The following is a 23,082-nucleotide window of genomic DNA, read 5'->3' on the forward strand; positions in this document are numbered from 1 at the left end:
GAATTTTCAATTTTGTCTTGATTCCTTCCCAAGCAGATTTTTTTTTTTTTTTTTTTTTTTTTAAATAATGGATATTCTGGAAGGTTTCAGTACAAGCTAAACAAACAGTGTTGACATTCTGGTAATTGAAATGTTTCACTGAAGTTTGTTGAACTGCCCTGACACATTTCTTCTCAAATTGGTTCAAGCTGAAATGCTATTTCACAGTACAATATGTTCTGTGTGTTGTATTTGATCAGTGGATTGAGGATTTCTCCTGTTTACCAATTAATTGCCTATATTTTTTTTAACTCCCTATTTCTCTAAATCCAACAGCAGTCACAATAAGACAGAATTCTTTTCCCCAATAGCAAAAAAAAAGTTTAAAATGTGTTCAAAGGTTCATGGTTTTGGAATCTGGCTTTGAGGAGCAGAAGAAAAGCAGAAGCAGATGGAGGCCAGGAGTGCTCAGAAGGCTGCAGGAGAATGGTCCTGCCCAGGAGACTGATAGAGCAATTGAGATGCAGCACACAACCAGGAGTGGAGCCAACCCTTCAGTTAATGAAACCTGCTGGGTCTTTGCATTTCACTTGGGAGCAGGAGAATCCCCTTGATTTTGGGGCTTCAAGGGGCAGCTGTAAAACCTCAGCAATTACCAGATAATTCCCCCCACCCATAGTGTTAGAAGTCTCCTGTCATAACATCTGCTCAGTTTTCTTTACATAAGGTTGTTGAAAGACAGCTTTTCATTTCGGTGCCCAATCATTCCTCCATGCTTTCCTTTAAGAAATGGCAATAACTGGAGTGTGAAACACCAAAAACAAGTGTGACATGGGAGGGCGAATTTGCCAAGTGGAGCAACCTTTTTCATGGCAGAGAATCAATTACCATCCTTCACAGAGATGGGGCTGAACTGTGTCCTACAAGCAAGTCTAGGAGCCAACAAATATTGAGCATATTTTAGTGACCCCTAAACACACTTCTTGTCCAGTACCCAGAAAACTATTTAAATTATGAATATTTGCTATTACTGATTATTAATGCATGGAAAGCGCTGTATATGACTAATGCATTCTTTCAGCCTACCTCATTTCTCAGTTTTCCCTCAGCTATCCTCATTTAAATTCTGACTAGAGTGAATCACATATGTTCATATGCCTTCACTTCAGTGTTCAGGGATCCTCAACTCATGGTGAGGGAATAGCACCTCTCCCTGGTAAAGCAAAAGAGGTTCCAATTCCCATTTATTAAAATGCTTCGATCACAAGGAATTTTTATAAAATAAGTTTTCCATGAGAGTCTTGATCCTGAATGCACTGAAAGTGATAACAAGACATACATTTGCGACGAGATCAGTGTCTAGACTTGCAAATTTGCTTTATTTAATATATGAATTGTTCCTTTCTACTCTTTCTTTTCTGCTTTTCCTCAGTTGGCACACGAAATGATAGAAGTGAGATGAAGAAAACTCCCATTGCACTTACTGAGAATATATGGCATACATGAAAACAGCTCATCTCTGTGTCAAACTCCACAGGGTGGGCGTTCAGAGCATGAGGCTTGTTCTTTTTCTTTGTTGTAGTTCATTTCCACATTGAGCTAAAAATCCACAGCACATGCCAGGAAAGAGTCATGCATTCAGCAAAGGACAAACAAAATCTTCTCAAAGAGTTGCCCATTGGACAGGTGGTATTGCTCCCAAAAGCCCATTTCTCAAGACTTTGATCTGAAGGAGGAGATTAATCACCCAAAAACCTTAAGCTGTTCTGCTAGGTGATCCAGAGAAGCTGATCACGTGGAGAGAGAGCAGGTAAAACCAGCTAGGATTAGCCAACTGTGGAATTTTGTTTTGATTCCTGCAGCTGATAACCTTAAATTCCCTCTCTAAGGTGGCCAGCAGCATGAACCAAAGATAAGTTCCACTAGTCAGGGGGTGAGCCATATGAATGAGGGTGGAATTTTGCTGTTTCTAAGAATTTTGAAGTAGAGTACTCAATGCGGAGGGGTCGTTAAGACTGGGAACAGTAAGCAGACCTCGTACAGGTATATTCAGGCTTTGTTTTACCATCTTGCACAAAAATTTGCCCATTTGGGAACTTTTTGAAGGCTTAATGTGTCTGTTCAAATGCAAATAAAGTATTCTACACAAATGAGAGCATACAAGCTGGTGAAGATCTGGGTAACAATGTGACCGAGCTGCAGAGAAGATGGGAAAGACAACTGGGGCTGAAGGAAACTGTCTGTGCCCTGAAAAGGGGACTGAGGGCTGAGGACCTTCACTGCTGAACCGTGGCAAGAGATTCAGAAGATTATGCTTCAGACACAGGAAACGTTAAGGTATTTTTTCATGTAGCAGGGGCCCGAATACTGCAGCTTGGTATACTTACAAAGGCTTGACACAAAACCCTCAGAGGAACTCGAATAAAAAAATATTTCGTAGTGCTTTTATTAATATAAATAGTCTGTTAATTAGGTCTTCCTAGTTAGCACACTTCTCTCTACATACTTACAAACTAACATTCAATACAAAGCAGTGTTATCTTGTCGTATTAAGAGCTCAGACGATGAGGGCCGTGCATGCACGACTATCAGGAACAAACTAGCGCCATAAGTGAAAGAAAGAAGGTGAAAAATAAACAATATCCTTTCCCCTTAGGGTGGAATGGGTCTAGTTGCACTATTTCTGTAACAAAAGATTGAATTTGACTAAATCATTCTGAAGAACTTATGTGATCTGACTTATTTAGCTATGTGTCCATCACAATTTTGCTGTTAGAACCATAAGGGGTTGGTATTTAGGTTTTTTCAGCATTTATAACCCAACCAAACATTCAAAAGGAAAAAAAAAAAAAAACCAAAACCCTAGTAAAGAAGTCCAGAGAGATTATAAATGCTACGTAATAAAATGGCAGCAGAAATAAGGAAAGCTTTAGTTAAAATAGTTAATCTGTATGTGACATGTCAGGGTTTAATTACATATATAGAGAAAGGCAAAGCAGATTCCTTCTCTTTTTTATGAGCAAAGACACATATGATTTTAGTACTTTAATTAGCTGTGTACTTAAATTACAGCCACACAAATCCTTATTTCATTTTCTGTTTTCTGTCACAAAGATCTCTGGAAAAACACTATATAGTTGAGTTATTCTCTCTCTTTTTAAAACCATGGCATTAGCTGTTTTGTCATTTAATAATCAAAATGCCTCATAAATTCTATTTTGCACCAGCGGTCACGTTGGTAATAATGTTTTGCACACAGAGAGTTTAAACACTCTCTCCCTTTGCCTCAGTGTAAATCCTGCTCCTTTTGTTTACTCCTGCTAAGCAGCAGAAGGCCTTCTGGGATGCTCAAAAATTACAGCGTGCTTATAATTATTGTTACTAAATTAATACAGAAGCATAAGTAAATACTGTGTGCGGTATGTAAATATTTTTTATAAGCAAGTCAGATGGGGAATATCATGGTACTGGAATCTCAAGATCTAGGCTTAATTCAACAATTTAAATTGTAAGTTTTAAGCAGTGCTCTCCTTGCTCCTGTTCTCATCACCAGAAAATCCAGATTACCAGTAGCAAACTGTGTTTTGTACACGCTGCAGCGATAGGCTTTGTCTAATAGGGATGAACAGGCATTTTTGTTGAATAGACTGTGCAATTAAAGTGCAAAAAAGATTTGGCTGAGCACTAGCTAGAAAAGTATTTTTCACCAATAGCTGAGCAGTTAAACAGAAAATAAAACTGCCGTTACTGAAAGGGAAGGAAAATAATAGGAAAGGTCTCTACAGCCTGTAGCATGGATTCTGTTTCCTTGTGAATACCCATGTGAAATATCTCTTCTCAGATTTGCACTTTTTTCATATATAATTCTCTGGTATACTTGTACATTACTTCAGTATGGAATAGATAAATATTTCTTTGTGTCACAGTTTTGGATAATGTTGTTTTCATGAATTATAATTATTTTAAGCCTTATGTGACCCAAACTACCCTCCTTGAGCAACCGGTCCTATGTGCAAAATCTGCTGCTCAATTTCCAGAGCTTTATGAATCACTGATTCTGTTTTCAGTCTTTGAAAAAGGTAATGTGATAAAACAGTTTTGCTGTTAAATCTGTGAACTGAAAGAGATGCTGAGAAAGATTACCATTCTTAGACACTGTTGCCCATTTCATCTGTCTGTCTATGTTTGTATATGAAAATATCATCTCGATTGTATGTTGTGTATGTTAGTCACAACCTACTCAAGTCAGGAAGACACTTTTGATTTTAATGCTTTACCATCTAATTGCCATTAGCACGTGATAGTGCAGACAGTTTGTGGCAAGTCACAAACAAGCTACCAGCCATCACAGATCAAACCTCAGTAAAGCCCTGCTGAAGGCCACACAAGCCCGTACCAGTTGGCGAGGGAGCGTACCAGCACGGTGGCCCAGTGGCTAAACCCTGCCTAAACAGAAGAGACAGAATCACACAGAATCACAGAACGTCAGGGATTGGAAGGGACCTCAAAGGATCATCGAGTCCAATCCCCCTGCTGGAGCAGGACCACCTAGATCAGACCACACAAGAACGCGTCCAGGTGGGTTTGGAACATCTCCAGAGAAGGAGACTCCACAACCTCTCTGGGCAGCCTGTTCCAGTGTTCTGTTCCCCTTACTGGGAAGAAGTTCTTCCTCATGTTTAAGCGGAATCTCCTGTGTTCCAGCTTATATCCATCTCCCCTTGTCATATCATTGGATGCCACTGAGAAGAGCCTGGCTCCATCCTCATGGCAGTCACCCTTTCCATATTTATAAACATTAATGAGGTCCCCCCTCAGTCTCCTCTTCTCCAAGCTAAAGAGACCCAGCTCCCTCAGCCTTTCCTCACAAGGGAGATGCTCCACTCGGAGGCTGATTTAGCTATGGGTTATTGTACAACCTGTACGGCTGCCAAGCAATTCCGCCGCTGCCTGGGGTCACATCCCGCTTCCCTGAAGCCTCCACTGATGTCTCCTACACGAGGCTGACTCACTCAGGCTGTATGTGTGGTGAACAGTCAGCTCTGATAGCGCTGCAGAGAAGTAACTGCTGATGAACACAAACATCTGTATCGTGCAATTACCCGCGTGTTCGGTTCGGCTTTCTTCTCATCCAGCTTTGGATCTGCAGAGCTGCACGGCCACAGCTCAAGACAAACAGGCCTCTGGCATCAAAGTTTTTCCATCAACGAGCTGTCAAAAGCAATACCAAGTCGGCTGCGCCTCGGGGATGGTTAAATGATATTAAAACAGAGAACACCCGGCAAGCCAGCAACCGGTTTATGACGGTACCTTTTGTTCTGGCGCAGAACCTCTGAGCCCTTTCTCCAGTTAATAACTGCTCTGGGGAAAGCACTCGGCTTACAACCGATTGTGACTTCACCTCCAACTTGAACAACAGACGTTTTTTTCACAGGATTTTTGGAAAAATCGGGTGCTGCGGCTAAAAACAGAGAAGTAAAGAGAAAGAAGAGCAGAACAGTTTGCAGCTGACAAGTTACTAAATGAACTCGCTAAATTCTTCTCTCCGAATTACATAGTAGGTGAATCCAATAATTGCTTTGCTTTTGAGGTTTCTGCAAAAGTAGATACATCAAACATGAAAAATGTATTTAAGCACCAAAAAACGGAATTCATTGAATCTTATTTATGCTGTTTCTAAACTAACTAGAAACTGTCTGTTCTGACAATCTTTCCTTAGGGCTATCTGCAGACTGGGAGAATGGGTCTATCTGCGATGAAGAATGAGGTTCCTGAGCACAGTGATGTCAGTAGGATAAACATCACACTCCTGATCCCAGCCACATGTATTCGTCTGCAGAGTTCAGAGTATTCAATTACAAATACAGTTTTTCAATGGCTTTCTGTTCATAAACTGACACTGTTTTCTGAAAATGTGTTTATTTGTCCAGTAATTTGTGTAAAAATTCATTCTTGGAGAAGGAGAAAACACAAGATGTGTACAACTATTAGGTGCTCTTAAAGTCTGTGTTTTACTGGTTTCACTAATATTTGGCTGTTGAACAAACTTTATATTTGGATATCTGTAACAGAATACTTTTTATAATATATGAACACATTCAATTCTATATGCATCTCTGGTAATCGTTAATGAGATTATTTGCTATGTGTTATTTGCTTTTTTATACACATTTGCCATATGCTTTTTGTTTATAGTTAAAAACGTTTTTCCCACTTTTTGAAATTGACTTTTAAAAACTGCAGAATAACTATATTAATAACTCATAATACTAAGTGAGAAATAGCATTCATTAGAATTGTTGTGTGTGATAAAAAAAGACCACACAGGATTAGAATTTTCCTCCAAACCAGTCACAAAATAAAAAAAAAAACAACCAAACAAAAACATTTACACATGGGTGACAAAGACCAAGCAGCAAAAAAAATATCAACAGACTTAACTGCCAGATAGAATTTAATCTACTCATTTCTTAATTTCGATTTTTTTAAACAAGTGTCCCGTTATACTCAGTCCCTGCTCATTTCAGTGGCATTTACTCACCTATCACCCGCAACTCAGCGTTGGCATAAATGGTGTCGTACTGGTTTTCTGCCACACACTGGTAGAGGCCAGAGTCTGACATATTCAGCACAGGTATGATAAGAGTTCCATTTTCTATTTGAATTCTTTCCTGGTAAAAGAAAAACAAGCAAAAAACCATCAAGATAGTCAATGAGTGTACAGTCCCAAAGTTTTTTGGTATCACACTGATGCACCTGATCATAACTGAGAAGCAGAAATGTTATTTTCTTGGAAATAATGTCAACGACTACATCAGAAATACGATGTATACCTCGGCTATATGATGGTGGTTATGTTTTCAGACCTCTTAGCTCTTCGAACTTTTCAAGAACCCCAAGGCATGTGTTGCGGAGTCATTGCCTTGGGTAGGTTTGCCCAGATGTTCCAGCTGTGGCACATGTTTCTCTGCACTGTTGAGCTGTGAATCTGTGGGTATGCTTCGCTGTGAAGGAGAAGCAAAAGCAGCTACTGCAGGGCAGGTACAGCTGCTCCACGCTGGGAGCCTGGAGCATCTTCCATGGCCTACCCCCCTCCTCCGACGAGATGAATCTGATGATGATAATCTAAGATGATCAGAAAAGCTCCACAGGAGACAGAGGTGCTCAAATAATGGAAACGTTTCAAATGTCATCAGATCACAAGTCACTGAAAAATGATCCACTGACAGAGCTCTACTGCAAGCCAACGCTTTTAAAATTCCTATTGGAAACCCACAGGCAGCTGTTCAGATCAGAGGGAGAGCACGCTCCTCGTGGCTGGAATTTCTGTACACGCTAAGTTTCTTCAGTGCAATTCTGCTGAAATAGAGGAAGCTGCACAGTAGGTAAATTTGGACCGGAGCTTGGTTTTTGATGTGTTAAAAGGAGTCTTATTTGCTCTGTTTTGGCAAATAGAAAAAAGCCTGTTTCATGCTACAAGCATAGCTTAAAGCTAAATATTTTGTGATTTTACAATTACTAGCCTCTGGAGACAATAATAGTTTCATTGCAAAGTAACATTGAGAAGGAGAAGAAAACGTATTCGCTGAGACAGATCAGTGTGGAAGAAACCCACAACAGGGAATATAAATTCCATCACCAAATGTAACTCTGAAACAACAGATATTACTACTATTATTATGCTGCTCCTTTTGTCTGGCTCTGCTGCCTCTGAAGCAGTAATGGGAGCATGTATTCTTAGAGTACACGGTACAGTCTTTGCTGAACAGCAACAAGCATCTAAAATGTATCTGTGGACCGCTGAACGTATATGACCTGACTTGCTGGGTTGCCACGGATAACCCAGTTGCACAGCCTGTCGTGGGGGCTTCTCTTGAGGTGCCTGCAGAGGGGAGAGTGTCACCTATTGAGCCATGGAGCTCTAGTTTCCAACACTCTGGCTCTTCCTTGGAGGTCTCCCAACGAAGAACTCACCCAAGCCAACCTTGTTTAGCTTGGAAATTTGATGAGAGCACAGCCTGCAGTCATATGGCTGGTGTGTTGCAAACTAATTAACAACATTACACTCCTTATCCACTGTTAATTTTTTTTGACGCTTTCGTTACAGATATCTTTTTTGCATACTTATTTTTACCTTCAGGCTGTTTGCTGTCCTCTCAATGCATTCTATTTTTACAAACATCCTTTGAATACAAAGCCCCTTTCCGAAGCAACACTCGTGTTTCAAACACATGCCGAATCCCCCACCGTTCTCTGCTGGCTCTTTTGAGCTTTGCAGACAAAGAGAAGAATAAAGCACACCATGTACACAAGGCAGGAATAATGCCAGGATGACCAAGTAGGTGGTCAGAGAGAAAGGTCTGACAAAGAGTAGACAATATCCTCAGAATCAGCCCCAAGGTGGAAAGTGTCTGGAAGGTATTCTCCCTGTGATATTTCCAACAAGCAGGGTGCTGTGACAGACTGAATATTTTATTGCATCTCCCTTGTACTTTCACCTCCAAACTATCCATTTTGTCCATTGAGCAATAACATTCAGCATTTTGTTGCCTGAAGTACTCTATTTACGATACACTGTAAGTACCATGAAAACGCTGGTTGAAAATGTGTCTGTAGAGTGTTTTTGTTTTTTTTTTTTTTATTGAAACAATGCAATTGAAGAGTGACAGATTCTAAACATCACTGTCTTCAAAGAGAGAGAAACTAGATAGTCTTGCTTTGGAAGAGGTGACAATGAGTAAAATGATCAGGTTCAGAAAAACAGCAATCCAAGTAAATTCTGGCTAGCCTTCTCAGACACTAGTTGGGCTGTTTAGGACTAATCCAGCAGAAAATCATATGGAAGATTGGACCCCCCTCCAATCGTTTCAGATAAGTACTACTGAGTCAAACAAATGCTGGTTCTGCAACCCAGCAGGTGTTAATTTACCCCATATGTTTTGGAAATTATTCTGTATCTGTTCTTGCTAGACAGAAATTAATCACAGTATTATTTTTTTTTCCAAGTGCAAATGCATTACCAACGAGCCATGCCATTTTATGCCCAATAGATGCTGAATAGTTGCTTATTAAAAAGGGAAAACTTGGCCTCAGCAGAATGTAAACTCAGCAAACAGTCTCTTGCCACAGAAGTCATTCTCCATGAGGTCACCAACGAGTGAAGATTAGAAGACAGATGTGCCAAAGTTTGGCCACCACAGAAGCATGACTATTCTGCCTGGAAAGTGATAAAGCTGGGATCTCAAAAACATGTCTACATAAATATCTGATCAGGTTTCTTAAATGTTTGAGCTCCAGTTGATTTCCCCTCCCCTGCTGCGCTCCTACAACTTTGCTACTTTACTTTCCACTTGGTTCCTCTTTCTCCTTTGAGTTTTTTCACATATTCATCTTTTCCTTAGAACTTCATGTGACTTTCTTTAGTCTGCTATTCCTCTACATAGCGCCAGAAAAGTATTAACCTCAATATTAGCCGATTTTCATTGCTGATTGATTCAGTTAAAGGACTAACATAGCATAAGAGGCCATCTGCATGAGACCAAAGGTCCATCCAGGCTCCAGATTAAGACGAGAAACAGAAGAAAAGTGCAAGTTAACAGGCTGATCAGTTTGCAATGCCAGCTCTGAAACTCTCTTCCACAAACAGTCAGTTGGCATCCTACCGGTTAATTATGGATTACGTCTACAAATGAATCTAGTGGTTCTGCACAGACCCTTCTTGTTATTTTTAAACCCATCCATACTGTCATATCTTGTAGCAATTAGATGCTCTGTAAGATAAATCATATGAAGAAATCTGTGTATCTATCTATGTAAATTGGCAACACCATACATTTTCAATAAAGATGAACTCCAAGAACTCAGGCACTGTGTTGCAATGAGTTTGTACTGTTATGTTTGTTTTGATATGTTCAGCTTTAATAAAATCTCTGAAAAAAAAGATAATGCACTGTAAAAAGGAATGTCATGACTAGAACATGTAAAAACAAAAAGAGGAGGAAGAAAGAAAACAAGACACCAGGAACCTTACCTCTGACGTGAGCGGCTGGCCGTTTTTTAACCAACTGTAGGAAGGGCTTGGTTTTCCTTTTGCCTTACATTCCCAAACTAAACTGTCATAGAGAGACAGAAAGGCATTTTGGATTTTTTTGTCCCATTCAGGGAGTGCTGAAAAGAATATGCAAACCATCTTAAGCAGGAGAAAAATTATTTTGCTGGAGGTATGCTGCCATTAATTAATGAGCTGAGCAAGGCTAACTAGTATGTGTCCAACACATTCTTACTGTATTGTGAGTGAATTCTGCACAACAATTCCCCGGCATTAAACTTCAGGACTAACTTGGAAAACTGTTAGAGACCGAGTGACTGGTGGGCAGGAAGATCAGTTTAGATGTTATTCATTTTTAAGGCCAAAATTTGCAACAGCAGTGGTTTTAGATGCCTGAAATTCTGGACATGCCCTCTGAAAGCACTGAGACGCCCAATTTCTGAAAAACAGCCCTCCTCTCAAGGTGCTTGGATCTGTGTACCAAAAGTAGAAGTATCAAAATCATCAGTCAGCAGCTAACAAAAATCATGGATTATAAGTGCTACTCCTCTGTTTTACCCACATCCCTGAGACGATGGGTTCAGACAGTGGGTTCTTTGTAATTCACAACACAAACATTACACAAAAGAATTAGGGCGACTCAGATCCAAATAACACCTTCTGAATACTCGTGGCATATTGACATAAATTCATCGCTGCATAACAGCAGAATTTGCAGGAATCCCCGACGAGCTCTGTAAACGTCCAACTAAGCACTCAAGGACTGAGCTGAGCAGGAATTAGCTTGAGAGAGGCTGATATTGGGAATAGTTGTCAAGATGTAGGTGAATATGAAACCTAAGGAGAACAACTAGCACCCACCTAACTTTGGGATAGACCCAAGCCCTGTGCAACTGAGATACCAGGTTGCACCCCTTTGCCTCTAACATACATGGCTGATATCTTAACATCCTGTGAAAAACTTTTGGCTGGGTTATTAAATCATAATGCCGTAATTTCCATATGTATATAAATATATATACACACACATACATGCACTTCTTACACAGAGCCATTTAATTTTTGGGAAGAGACCTGTTATGCTTTCAGAGTAGCAGAACAAGCTACTAAAAAGCCTCCCTTCTACAGAATGACTCCGCAGGTAGCTCAGTCTCTGCCCCAAAGTACCTTGAGGTTGCCCAACACTGGATTAGTAGGATGTCAACTAGCTGCTTCCCAGAACGGAAAAGTATCTGGGATCCAGCCCACCATGCTTAACAGTGATTCTAATTACATGCCATTTTTATTGCTCTCAGAGCCTAAGGCATGGGATCCAGGCATCATGCACAAAGCAGCAGGCAGCATCCAGGAAAGAAATCCTATTTCCTAAAGACAAGCTACCTGCAGAGTGAAAACACAGCAGCACAGAAATTAAGCAAGAGGAAGTTAATTTCCTAGATAATCTACCAGCCCACTCCTAATACGATAAAAAAAAATCCTGCGCAAAAGCTTCACGAGTGCTGTTTATATATTTCACTGTGAGCAGCTATTAATTAATTTACAAAGCACATTTAATAAGCCCATTGTTTTAGATTGCATTAACTGATCATAATTTCGTAATTGCCTATGCTGTTATCAATCACGTCCAGGTAATCTACTGAACTTAATTTTAATGGAACTGCTTGATTGATGTTCTGCAAAAACTAGTGAGCAACGAGAACAAAAATAACCCCCTAAAAGCAAAGAATTAATTAAATATTCAAAACAGCAGCAGACTGCTCTATTCCTGGCATAGATCTTGGCATTAGCCATGGCTGCAGGAGGCTGGTGGCTTATCAGCAAAGCCTGCATCTCTTCATTAGAAGAGATTTACTTAAAAAAAAAAACAAAAAACAAACTTGCCAAGGTCTTCTCAACAGATGTTAATTGTAGGCTCAGTCTACCATTCCATAGTTTTTTTCCTCACTTTATTTTTTTCTTTTTCTTTTGAGAGATTTATGAGGTAAAGATCTCTCTTCTTATTCATGTCAAAATATGTTGCTTTTTGCCTGGGTATTAACAGTGGAACCAAAGAGCACAAAATTCACCTTGGCTATGAGGGACCACCACGTGTGATGTGGATCACAGGAAACTAATGCAAGCAGGAAGGGAAGAGGAAAGAGAGGGAAGTCACACAGAAGTATTATTCCCCACTTTTAGACAAGGAGGAAGGAGAGGGAGGCAGTGGAATGAGTCTCCCTGCTTTGCTCTCATCTGTTTATGGAGCGATATGGTTCAGCTAGAATAGGAGGTGAAATAATCTTACACTCTCATGAACCAAAACCTCATGAGTCCTTCCCTGATCTGCATCTGGGGCAGCACAGCCTTATGCTGCTGCGAGCTGTTGAGAGTAAATCTTTTTGCCTGCCCTTAACGTTTCATGTGAACGTACCAGGGATTTCTTTCTGCCTCCTATTAACCTCTACAACTTCATCATGGCACAACCCACATTTTCAATCTGAGTTTTAATGCAAAACATCTTTATTTGCTGAGGATGTAATTCAGTGAAGGTCACTGCAGACCTCCAATCATTTTTTTAATCAGCTTAACCTGAGCTACATTTTGTATCTCCAGTAAGGGGCTAACAGACTTCATCTACAAGACACATCTGAACACCATGACGCTCTGTAAAAAAAAAATAAATGAAGAAATCAATCAATCTGCTTACCATAGACAAATAATTGACCTCTTGCAATGTTTCTTCCTCGAGTGTTTCCTGCAACACACTCGTAGGAGCCTTCATCTTCTTGCTGAACATCTGGGATTTCAAGAACTCCTTTGGTTTTGTTGTGTTTGATTTTCTTTGCCAATGAGTTTCCATCAGACCTCTTCCAGCTAATACTAGGAACAGGACTAAATAATTATATTTAATCAGAGAAAAAGAGAGAGAGTATTTGTTATGGCAGAGAAAAGATTATATGAAATCTTTTCATAAGAGTAATAATATTAAAACCCAAATATTTCTGTTTCTAAGCGTCATGTGCAGAGGTTCATACGACTGAGATTTTATAACCTGCCCAATTTATTTCGGGGCACAAGTCCAAGAGCGTGATGAAGTCTTCAGTCAATTCTATGATGGCTTCTTAGGACAATTTAGATTTTCCCCACAGCAACTCTTACTTAGGGCTCAAATCTGCTTTTAAACACTGTGACACTGACGGAATGACTTTGGAAGTCCAAGCAAACACCATAGAAGCACTGAATTATTGAACTGTTTTCAGAGCAAACAAATTCCCTGTAGCAGTAGAGGTATTTTCACACCTCAAAATAGGAAATATTGGACAAGAATTCAAAGCACCTAAAAATACCGATAAATCTAGGTATAAAAAATGGGAGCCATAGTAGAAGAGGGCAGACAGACAGTTGAGTGGGGAAGTGGAAAGCATGAGACAGGCTGAAAGGAGATAGAGACAAAAGAGAATATTTCTTGTTTCATGTTTCTGTCGTTTTCTATAACTTTTGTTTATATTTGGATCAATATATATCATACACTAAGAAAATAGTTAAGTGCGAAGGCAGCTATAAATAGTTCTTGGATTTCTGGTAATATCACAAAAAGTACAAACCTCACTTTCATGATCTATTATGTTATCAAAACACTTTGAAATATTAAGAGTCTCGAATTTCACAGTTGCTTTCTGTTTCTGCGAACTGGAGTAAGCTGCTTTAGAAAAAGCAGACGCGAGCAGTTACGTTTTGAACAGCTTTTTACAGAGGCTTTGGCTAAATCCTGACTTCTTTTCCATTGAAAGCAACATCAACAGCAAAGACTCGGTACTGAACTGGAAAACATAACTTCCAGGGAAATTAGAAGTGCACATTGCCCTTGTCTGGCAGTCCCTAAGGTGTCTGCCCTGCAGTGCTGGCTTACAAAGTGTTTATTTCTTTTTAGCAGAGGCTGTAACTGCTCACACCCTAAAATTATTTAGGTCCCTGGTTCAAATCTTTGTTTATGGTCCAAAGAAATCAAGTCACAAACACAAAACGGATAAATTACTTAACACAGCATAAGTTTAGGCCTAATTTCTGCATTTTGAGCCTGTGTGGTTAGGATGTTTGCAAATTCACCCAAAACCAGAAGAACCAGGACCTGGGAGAAGTGTGAGCACTCAGCAAATGACGTAGATTGAACAGCTGGGCAGATGTTAACAGAGAAAATAGAATAATAAAATCAACAGAAATAGATTATATACAGGACAATTCACAGCTAGACCACTCTGACATGCAACGAATAAACCGTCCCATAAATTTGCTTAATTCTGCATTTAAGCTTGAACGATAGGACAGGTGCACTGGGAGTCTGTAAGCATTTTCCTCGTGCTGCTGGGAGTTCAGCTCAGCAAGAAAAGCCTCCAAGCCACCCTTCCCCTGCTCCATAAAGCAGAAAATCACAGTCCCAAACCCAAAAATTTAACCAAGGGAGCTATTTAAGCAGCATAATAATTTCTCTAGCTACCTTTTGTTTTCCATCATAACTGAACTGCCTGTGAAAATGGTTTGGAACTATAAGAAATTTGCTCCACGTTTTGGTGTAAGACCTGTGCTGGTAGGTACATACATGGATAACTCATATACACACCCAAGTTCTGACTTTTGCATGACTCCTTCAATACAGCTGAACAATTTACTGCGAGAGAGACTGGGACACGCCAGACATCATTAACCACTGAAAGAGCTGGAAAGAACAACTGACATTTCCTTCTTCTGCTTCTCATTTTGGTTCAAGACCGATATAGTTGTTTAAATTCTAAACCTTTTTGGACAACAGTAGTTGTCATCACCACCTTTATTAATTGCCCTTTGCTATGAGAGCAAAACCTGTTTTAGATGCAATTTTGTTTAGTATTATTCCTTATTAGGAACTTTAAAAGGGCTTGTCTGTTTTTCTCATCTTATTTTTCAAACGCCTTGTTGAAAGGTGGTGTCTCCTCCACAAATCTTACATGATGTCATTAACGCAGAATCTCTATAAAACAAGTTACTTTTAGTTATTTAAGAGAAACACAGCTCCAGTGCAGCACAGGTCTGTCCCGCAGTCTCCGTGCTGCAGTCAGGAAAACAGCCAGAGGTATTTTGCAGAGTTGTGGTCGATTGATACGGACGGTTGACGACACGAAGGAGGGCATGGCTGGCTTTTAAAATGCTATTGCATATTAAACAGTGGGTGAACAGCTACTGCATAACAGAAGCATGCAGTGCATTGAATGCCAGAAGCATTTAACTACTTGAAAGGCATCTCTTCTGGATTTTTTTTTTTTTTTTTTTTTGTAACAAAGATTAAAAGCAACTAACTGCCATATGGGAGAAGAAAAATAACAATTAGATTCATTCATTCATGCTCCACTACCCGAAAGTGCTTCATCTAAATATCTCCTCTTCTATTAGCCATTTGTTTTTAGCACTGACTGTTCATGAATAAGGAAAGTCTGGTCTGACACCAAGGCCAGAGGCAGGGCTCTGTGGAAAAAGGCCCCTTCTGTCAACTTGTCAAGTCAAGTTTACCAAGGTTTGAGCTGAAGACGCTGTCCTGTTTTCCTCATCCCCACCACATATTTATAATGACATCCTTGGGGATGTTTCAAGGCAAACTCGCCTCGTTTTTGGCCGCACACGAGGGCGTTTGAAACGCACTCCCTCCGATGTTAACCGTGGCAGGATGACATAAAAACCTCGGAGCTTGGTTCATCAACTTTGCTGTGTTGAAACGCGTAATCGCAATAAATAGTTAACAGCACTTTGTTCTCCTGCCAGGGAGCCTTGCACCGAGTGCCCTACTTTCATCAGCAGAGGGAATTCGTTTGTCAGGACAGCAGCTCCTCGTCAGCCCGAGCTCTAGGTTAAACGAGCAGATCGCAGGAGGATCCGCGGCTCAGCCCTGTGCCATCATCCGTAGGAAGGACCTTTGTTATCACAGCAGCTGGAGAAGATGTGCATTTCTTCATCACCTTGGCTGACACCTCATTATAGGCTTTCCAGCATCTTCAGTCACTGTGTTTTGCAGAAGGCAGGGGTTTTTTTTGGCTGGTTTCACCTTCTTCTGTTGTTAGTTTACATTTTTATAACCAAATCTCTTAACAGCAACCATTACTGCAGGCCATATGAAACTCCTTAAGGTAGAAAAATACCCTGAATTTCAATTTAAAGTTTACTTTAATGAAATTGCTTTTTGTAACAAATTATAAATTTTAGAGTTGATGCTTTAAGAAGTGAAACTGTCCTTTAAGTATGGGTAAATGTATACAAAACCTAGTTTAGTAAATATGGCTTTGTGAATTTTTGGAGGATTGTGTTGCACAATCATATTCTATTGAAGACCAGAATCTGACATTGCTACTCAGACTAGTACCTTCCTATACAGATTTGGGGCAGTCCTACAACTGGTGGGTCACCTTTTTCATTTAGTTACTAGGAATAACCAGATTAGAAATAGATAACTGCCTGGCTAAAAAGTTTTAGAATATATAAAGAAACAATGAGCACACTTTTCAAATTTATTACGCTTCATAGGCAAAGTCTTGCTTTCACCTGAGTAAATAAGAAAACCGTGCATAAATATGAGATTGTCTTTGTACATAAATCTGTGGTTTATTTGAAACCTTCAGAACATCTAGGAGTACTAATTTAATTTATATTCTACCATACAGGCAGCAGAATCACAAAACCATAAGTTACTAACTCAGAAAGAAAAGGCGATGGAAAATATTTTTCAGTTGGTGACAAGTCTTGTCACACTGAACATGAAATTAATTTGTCTGCAGCGTTACAGCCCGCATCAAGATGAAGGTTCCACCTTTTTGCAGCGAAGACTCAGCAGCCAGATGATGCATTGCATCCCTGCCTCATCTTTCGTCCAATGCATCTGAGGGCACTTCACAATAAAATTAGATCTACAGCTTCAATAATGAAGACCATGCCTAGTTAAACAAACAAGACAAAGCTGAGGTTTGAAAGCTGCTGGCGTGTCTGCATCAACTGCTGACACTAGGAAGAATCAGGATTCAAGGGGCATCATAATTAAACACTCAGGTTTCTAATCACCCTGATGTATTACTTCAGAAACAGCAAAGTTTGCTGAAACCCCATATTGTGTCTCATTCTCCTGTGGCCACAAGCCACTCACCTTAACTACTGGGAGAGAGGATCTTCCAGAGGTGCTTTCTTACCCCTTAAAGTACAAATCAAAATGTACTAGCTCTATTGGTAAAATGGGTTGAAAATAGCAAACTCCACTTGTGGTGGCAGGAGTGATTCATATATACGATTTTATAATCCCATAATCAATCCTTTTATAGCCTCCTACATAAACTCCTTACAAATATACTAGAATAGCCATCTAAGGAAGTGAAGCCTGGTATTTTATTGTCAGTTTAGGAAAGATGGTTACTTGGAACCCACTTGTAGCTGTGTGACTATCTACTTGTTCTAGTAGCCTCTAGAAAAATGCTTCCTTGAGTATGTGGGGTCTTCCCATGAAAAATGAATATTCCAGGTTAGAAGAAATCCTGGTTTATATTATTCATATATGCTCTTTACAACCTCAGCTGGCAATGGCCGATCTGCAGGAATTCTGAACAGAATATTTCCCTATCTTAGAACAGAGAATGGAGAAAAACGTGAAACAGACACAGTTTATTAAATGTGTGCACCAGGCATGGAAACTACTTTGCTTATTTTCATTCCAGAAACTGTTCTTATTTGTGCAACAAAAAAAAAAGTTATTTTGGAAGAAATTTAGAGAAAGAAGCACAGTAATTCAACTGAACATAAGTCTTTCATGGTACTCAATCCCCTCAAAGACATAGTGAACAATAATTTAGATGTATGGCATGATTAATATAGCTTGATCCAAAACATGACTTTTAATACTGGCATAGTATTAAACACTGTCAACATAATGAATATTAGTGTGGAACAAAGTCTCATCTCTTATTAAATTGCCATAGGCTGCAGTATTTGAACCACTCGAGCTGCTATTTCATATTTCAGTTTTCCCTCTTTTAAAGAATTAAGTGTAATGTGCATATTTTTTCCTGTTTAGATTCCTCACGCCAATCAGACAGATGCATGGTACTTATGTTTCTTTTTGCCCAATCATATTCCCACCCGTGGGGATTAATTTACTTTTCAAAAACCACCTAATTATTCATGGTCCCTGTTCTGCAAAGCAGGATTCACAGCTGATAGCTGGCCCAAGTCCTTTTGTCCATTCAGGACCCATCCCTCCAAAATCTTTTCCCAGGAATAAATACCTTCACCCCTCCTGTATTTATTTTCCTCAAAACAAGCAAGGTTTTATGACTGGGCTAGAAGACCATTCATAGAATCATAGAATGGTTAGAGTTGGAAGGGATCTCAAAGATCATCTAGTTCCAACCCTGCTGCCATGGGCAGGGACACCCTCCACTACACCAGGTTGCCCAAAGCCTCATCCAACCTGGCCTTGAACACTTACTTGCAAGAGTCAGTCATGATATTTTCCTGTAAAATGCAAAAAGAGCTTTGCAACAGAGGTATGTGGACTATACCCACCCAGGGTATAGTCCCACGGCCTGGCTGGAGGAGTACTGCTTAGCTAGGTGGCTTTGAATTCCTCCAGGTAAAAAGGCATCTTAAAACTCCGCTGTAAATGTGGCCTTTTGTACTTCCATTTCAAACGTGGAAGTGTTTTTTGAGCAAGGTCCAATAGGTATGATTTGCTGTTCCATATAGAAAAGAGATGCTATTTCTCTAAATACCATGAAAGTACTTTCATTTAAGACTTTTGGAGACCAAAACCACAGCAGGTTGCCTATAATCTGCTTTAGATGTGAAAGATTTCTGTTATTCATAGCGCAGAGGCAGCAGCAGCTGACAGCATTGTCTGAACCAGTGGACTAACAGTATGAATATAGAAAATTATGGATAATGGGAAAGCAGTTCTGAAATCCAAGAGAGGTAATAACTGTTAGTACTTGTGGCAGATCAGAGGTATAGCTCAACAACTGTTGAGCTGAATCGATTTTAACATAAACAGACAATAGTAGGGGATAGAGTTTTAGTGGAATTTAGGCATCTAAAGGTGCAGATGGCCACACTGCTGCATTTATATGTGTCTAACTACAATTGTAAACAGCTGGAGGTAGGAAACTTCAAGCTTTTAACAATACCACTAATCACCTACATACCTTTAGAAATCTGGCCTTATCTAATAAGTTAAGAGTATTTCACCTGCAATCTGTTTCTCTTGCTCTATTCACATATAAATGCCAGTGCTGAAATAAAGCTTTTTCACTGATTGACATGTTAGCAAAAATGTGGTTCAAGGCTCTGTTGAAAGAAAAAAAAAAAAAAAAGCAGGCTGAAAACAGTACAGTTCTGTATGGGACATCTAATTTATCAAAAAAAAAAAAAATCTAGAGGAGAAATTCTCCAGTGACACCATCAAAGAGCCTTTACTCACAAAAAGCACCTCTCAAATACATACACTGAACTAGATGCTCATTAGCAATACAGGAAAAAAAGTTGTGAAGAAAGGATTTCTGCCCATGGATCACTGGTGTTTACTCAGTATAGCTCCGGGGAAGTATAGCAGGACTAGTTTCATCTACAGTCCTATATATGAAGAAGAAAACATACATTAAATCTGCATTAACCCTCTCAGCCATTCCATTTTCTAAGCACAGAGTAGAAGGTACTGTGCTCCCTGAGGGATTTCATTATCCCTATGTCCTTTCAGTCCAACTTTTTTTGTTTTCTTGAGATGTTCTTGAAATGGCAAAGCCTGCATGCCACATCAGCGTGGCCTATCTTCACCCCTTCAGAAGGAAGGCACTGCTTTGTACATATCACTTACTCTCGTTCTGAAATGCTTCTCTGCAGTCAGTGTATCATTGTTAAATGCTTCCCATGCAACAGATGGTAATATAAAATGACAACTTGAAATGTAAAGCCTGCACTGACTCACACACAATTAAGGAGGTATTTAAAGAGAAGTAGCTTGACAGTACTTGGAAAGGAGAATCAGCTTTAGCAGGAATGTTCCAGTCTGGTACTTGTTTTAGGCCAAAAAAACGCATATGCCTTTGGATATGGCTCTGTAGAAACATTCTTCATCCTTAAATAACAATTAGCCCCAAAATTAGTTTATATAAAAATCTCATCCAAAAGGGAAGGCCATTTCCTGTCTTACTAAATTTCTGTTTGCTTTATTTTTCTACTTCTCAGCCTAGGTTCCAGAAGAACATTTGATTAATTTGTGCTGTCTGCAAGTCAGGCTTTTAACCTCTGGGAAAGCTCTAAACACTTTAAAAGCTTACAACCTTAAAACCGATTGTCAAAGTGAACTTAAACTAAATAGAGGTCAACAATCTAAGGTTATTGTAGTTTTTCCAGGGAAAACAGATGCTCATTGGAAAGACTAGTTTTCCTAGGCTGGTTACACTTATTCAGTTAAGTGCCTGCTCTTTGAATACAGAGCACCCCTTGCTGTTTGAATGCACTACTGCTTCGAAATGAATACAGCAGTTTAAGTGACCTAGGGAAAATATAGGCTACTGCAAGCCCAATAGAGTCGTAGATTTTGGCAGTAAGGACTACTACTAGGTGCTGAGAGCTATGTGAATCTGGTAGATCCATTCTAGACAGTCTATGTGCTCTTGAAACACAACCCGTTTCCCTAAGTTTCATTCTTAAAACAATGCCACAACGAACAGTATTCCTGTTTTTACACAGGTCGGATGTGAATGTGCAGTTCCACTGAAACCTAGAGTGAGTCTCATCCCAGAGTTAAAACTACTCCCAAGGAATAGAGTCTTTGCTCGTATTTTCCCTCCCCACCCTTCTTCCCACCATTTCATACTGCAACCAAGTGAGCTTCAGTCACGGTGTAGTTTTCTTTCTCATTTCCTTGGGACTGCATTGCACAGAAACAATCAAACCAAGATAAGTTTAAAAAAAGGTAAGTTTTACAAAGTCACATTCCGAGCAAAAATAAAATCTGCAGTGCAAATTAGAAAGAACCGTTTTTTTCCTCACTGTAGAACAGTGTTAGAACCCAGATTTTAATAAAAGACAAAAAATCTTACTTTCCAAGGGCAAAGCATTCCAGTTTAACAGATGAGCCCTTCGCTGCATATGTTGTTTCTGGAAAACGTACTTCAATCTTTGGTTCATACTCCCCCATCACACCTGTTGAACATCAAAACAGCTAGCACTCCAGTTGAGCCTCAGACCTGTCTAGCACAACAGAATTTCAGTGTGAAAGAAAGGATGGCACTACCAACGTCAGAGCCTTACGTTCCACCCGTGGCCATCAACACATGGAGCTATGGAGCTGGCTCAGCCTGCTGGGCAAAATACAACCCTATGCTCAAAGCTTATGTGGAATCTGCAAGTTCTAAGTGTTTCACAGTATTGAAGAGCGTGACTTTATACGTGTACAAGTACGTTACACTTGTACATTAAGGTTTTAAAGATGATTTAAGGTTCACATCTCTTGTCAAGGGGTGTGAACAAACAATGCCTTCAACGTTGGCCACTTCACTGCACGAACACTTCTCAGGACACAGTATAGATTCTGAGTGCAAGAGAGAATTATGGAAATCTGCATCCAAAATACTTGTAAAACACTTAAAACTTCTTTAAAACATCCAAAAGAGAGCTCCAGGCTTGAGAAAGACTGATGTAATTAGATGTAATGATCACATTTGAAAATCTGGCTGAACATCTGATAAACCACAGATAATCCATTATCAGTTTAGGGCAGATTCCACACTGAAAATGAACTGATTCTTATTTTATGTTTAACAGGGTTCTGGCTGATATTACGCATACAATTTGCACCGTTGCCTTAGAGGCTGTCTGTTTAGGACCCAATCCAGAGGCCACCAAAACGAATGGGAGAAGATAAAGAGATTGATAGAATAAGTCTAAAAAAAGGAATAAAGTAAGTTTATGAAAAAGAAGAAAATAGTCAGAAAAGATCTTGGGCATTTACACTCACAGTTTGTACCAAATTATTAACTTTTGAGCTGTAAAACTGTAACTTTGTTTTGGGTGATCTGATGGAATGCATTATAAAGCAGCAGTCACATAGCAGAAGTATTTTTCTATAATGCAGAGTAGTTTTATTTATCCTAGAAATATAACTCTGTACAGATTTTTGTTACTGACTGCTGCCACTGCTTTGCAAACAGTACAAGTGTGGTGAAATTTAGGTGAGTAAACTTACAAACCAAGCTTTCTGTAAAGATTTCCTGGGTATATATTTCTCCCTGTGAACATTTAATTAGAAGTGTTGCCAGAAAGGTATTTGTATATGTGTGGGTGAGTTTCTCACCTCAATGACTCACTTTGAAGCAGCTTTCTAAGAGCTGATATTCAAGCTATTCCTAGATTATAAATTTAGAAAGTTTTGCTGGATTTAAACCTCAACACGAGCACCCCTAAGATGAAAAATATTAACATATCATTTGACGTTCTCCTGCTATTTTTCCACGATACTGAGCGCTGCTCTCTTTGCATGTGTTCATCTCATCGTCCCTGTCCTGACAGTTCAAATCTCATTTCAATCCAGCAGAAACCGTGGGATCGTGTCCCACTGCACATCTTTTTACTGGGAGCCTTTTACCCCCACGAGGATGTATAGCGATACCAGTTTCCCATACTGGGAGATGGACCGGTCAGTGTTGTGCTACATGTTTTTAGCCAGCCGTGCCCAGACAACTCACCATCGCTGCGGAGCGTGAGCGGAGTGGGTGGCCCCTGCACGCTTTGCTCTGCTTTGGAGTTGGTTACGAGGCAGGTGTAGGTGCCCACATCCGATGGCTCCACTTTGGCAATGTACAGATTTCCCGTTTCCTGCGAAACGAAGCGGCGACTATCGTCCTGAACGGATAAGGTGTTATTGTTGAAGAGCCAAGTATAGGACAAGCCTAGAAAACACCAGATACGTATCATGCATCCTTTCCAATATAATCTGCCTCCCCTTAGTGCTTAAGTGCAATATTGCCAGTTGAAAGAACAGGGCAAAGCACTGGGGATGCACAAATTAGCAAAGG

The 23,082-nt window shown here is 39.8% G+C and overlaps 1 protein-coding gene across 1 annotated transcript in view; it reads right to left on the reverse strand.

Moving 5' to 3' along the window:
* CNTN6 (contactin 6) overlaps positions 1–23,082 on the reverse strand; it is an 88,868-nt gene that overhangs the window by 33,226 nt on the left and 32,560 nt on the right. The window contains exons 4-9 of the mRNA XM_086619314.1: positions 22,753–22,956; positions 21,109–21,211; positions 12,714–12,898; positions 10,010–10,146; positions 6,521–6,650; positions 5,290–5,440 (exon numbers count right to left, since the gene is read on the reverse strand). Of these exons, the coding sequence (XP_086475440.1) occupies positions 5,290–5,440; positions 6,521–6,650; positions 10,010–10,146; positions 12,714–12,898; positions 21,109–21,211; positions 22,753–22,956 (910 nt within the window). The remainder of the gene's footprint in view (positions 1–5,289; positions 5,441–6,520; positions 6,651–10,009; positions 10,147–12,713; positions 12,899–21,108; positions 21,212–22,752; positions 22,957–23,082) is intronic.

This window comes from Tauraco erythrolophus, chromosome 12 (genome assembly GCF_009769465.1).
Source record: "Tauraco erythrolophus isolate bTauEry1 chromosome 12, bTauEry1.pri, whole genome shotgun sequence".
NCBI lineage: Eukaryota > Metazoa > Chordata > Aves > Musophagiformes > Musophagidae > Tauraco > Tauraco erythrolophus.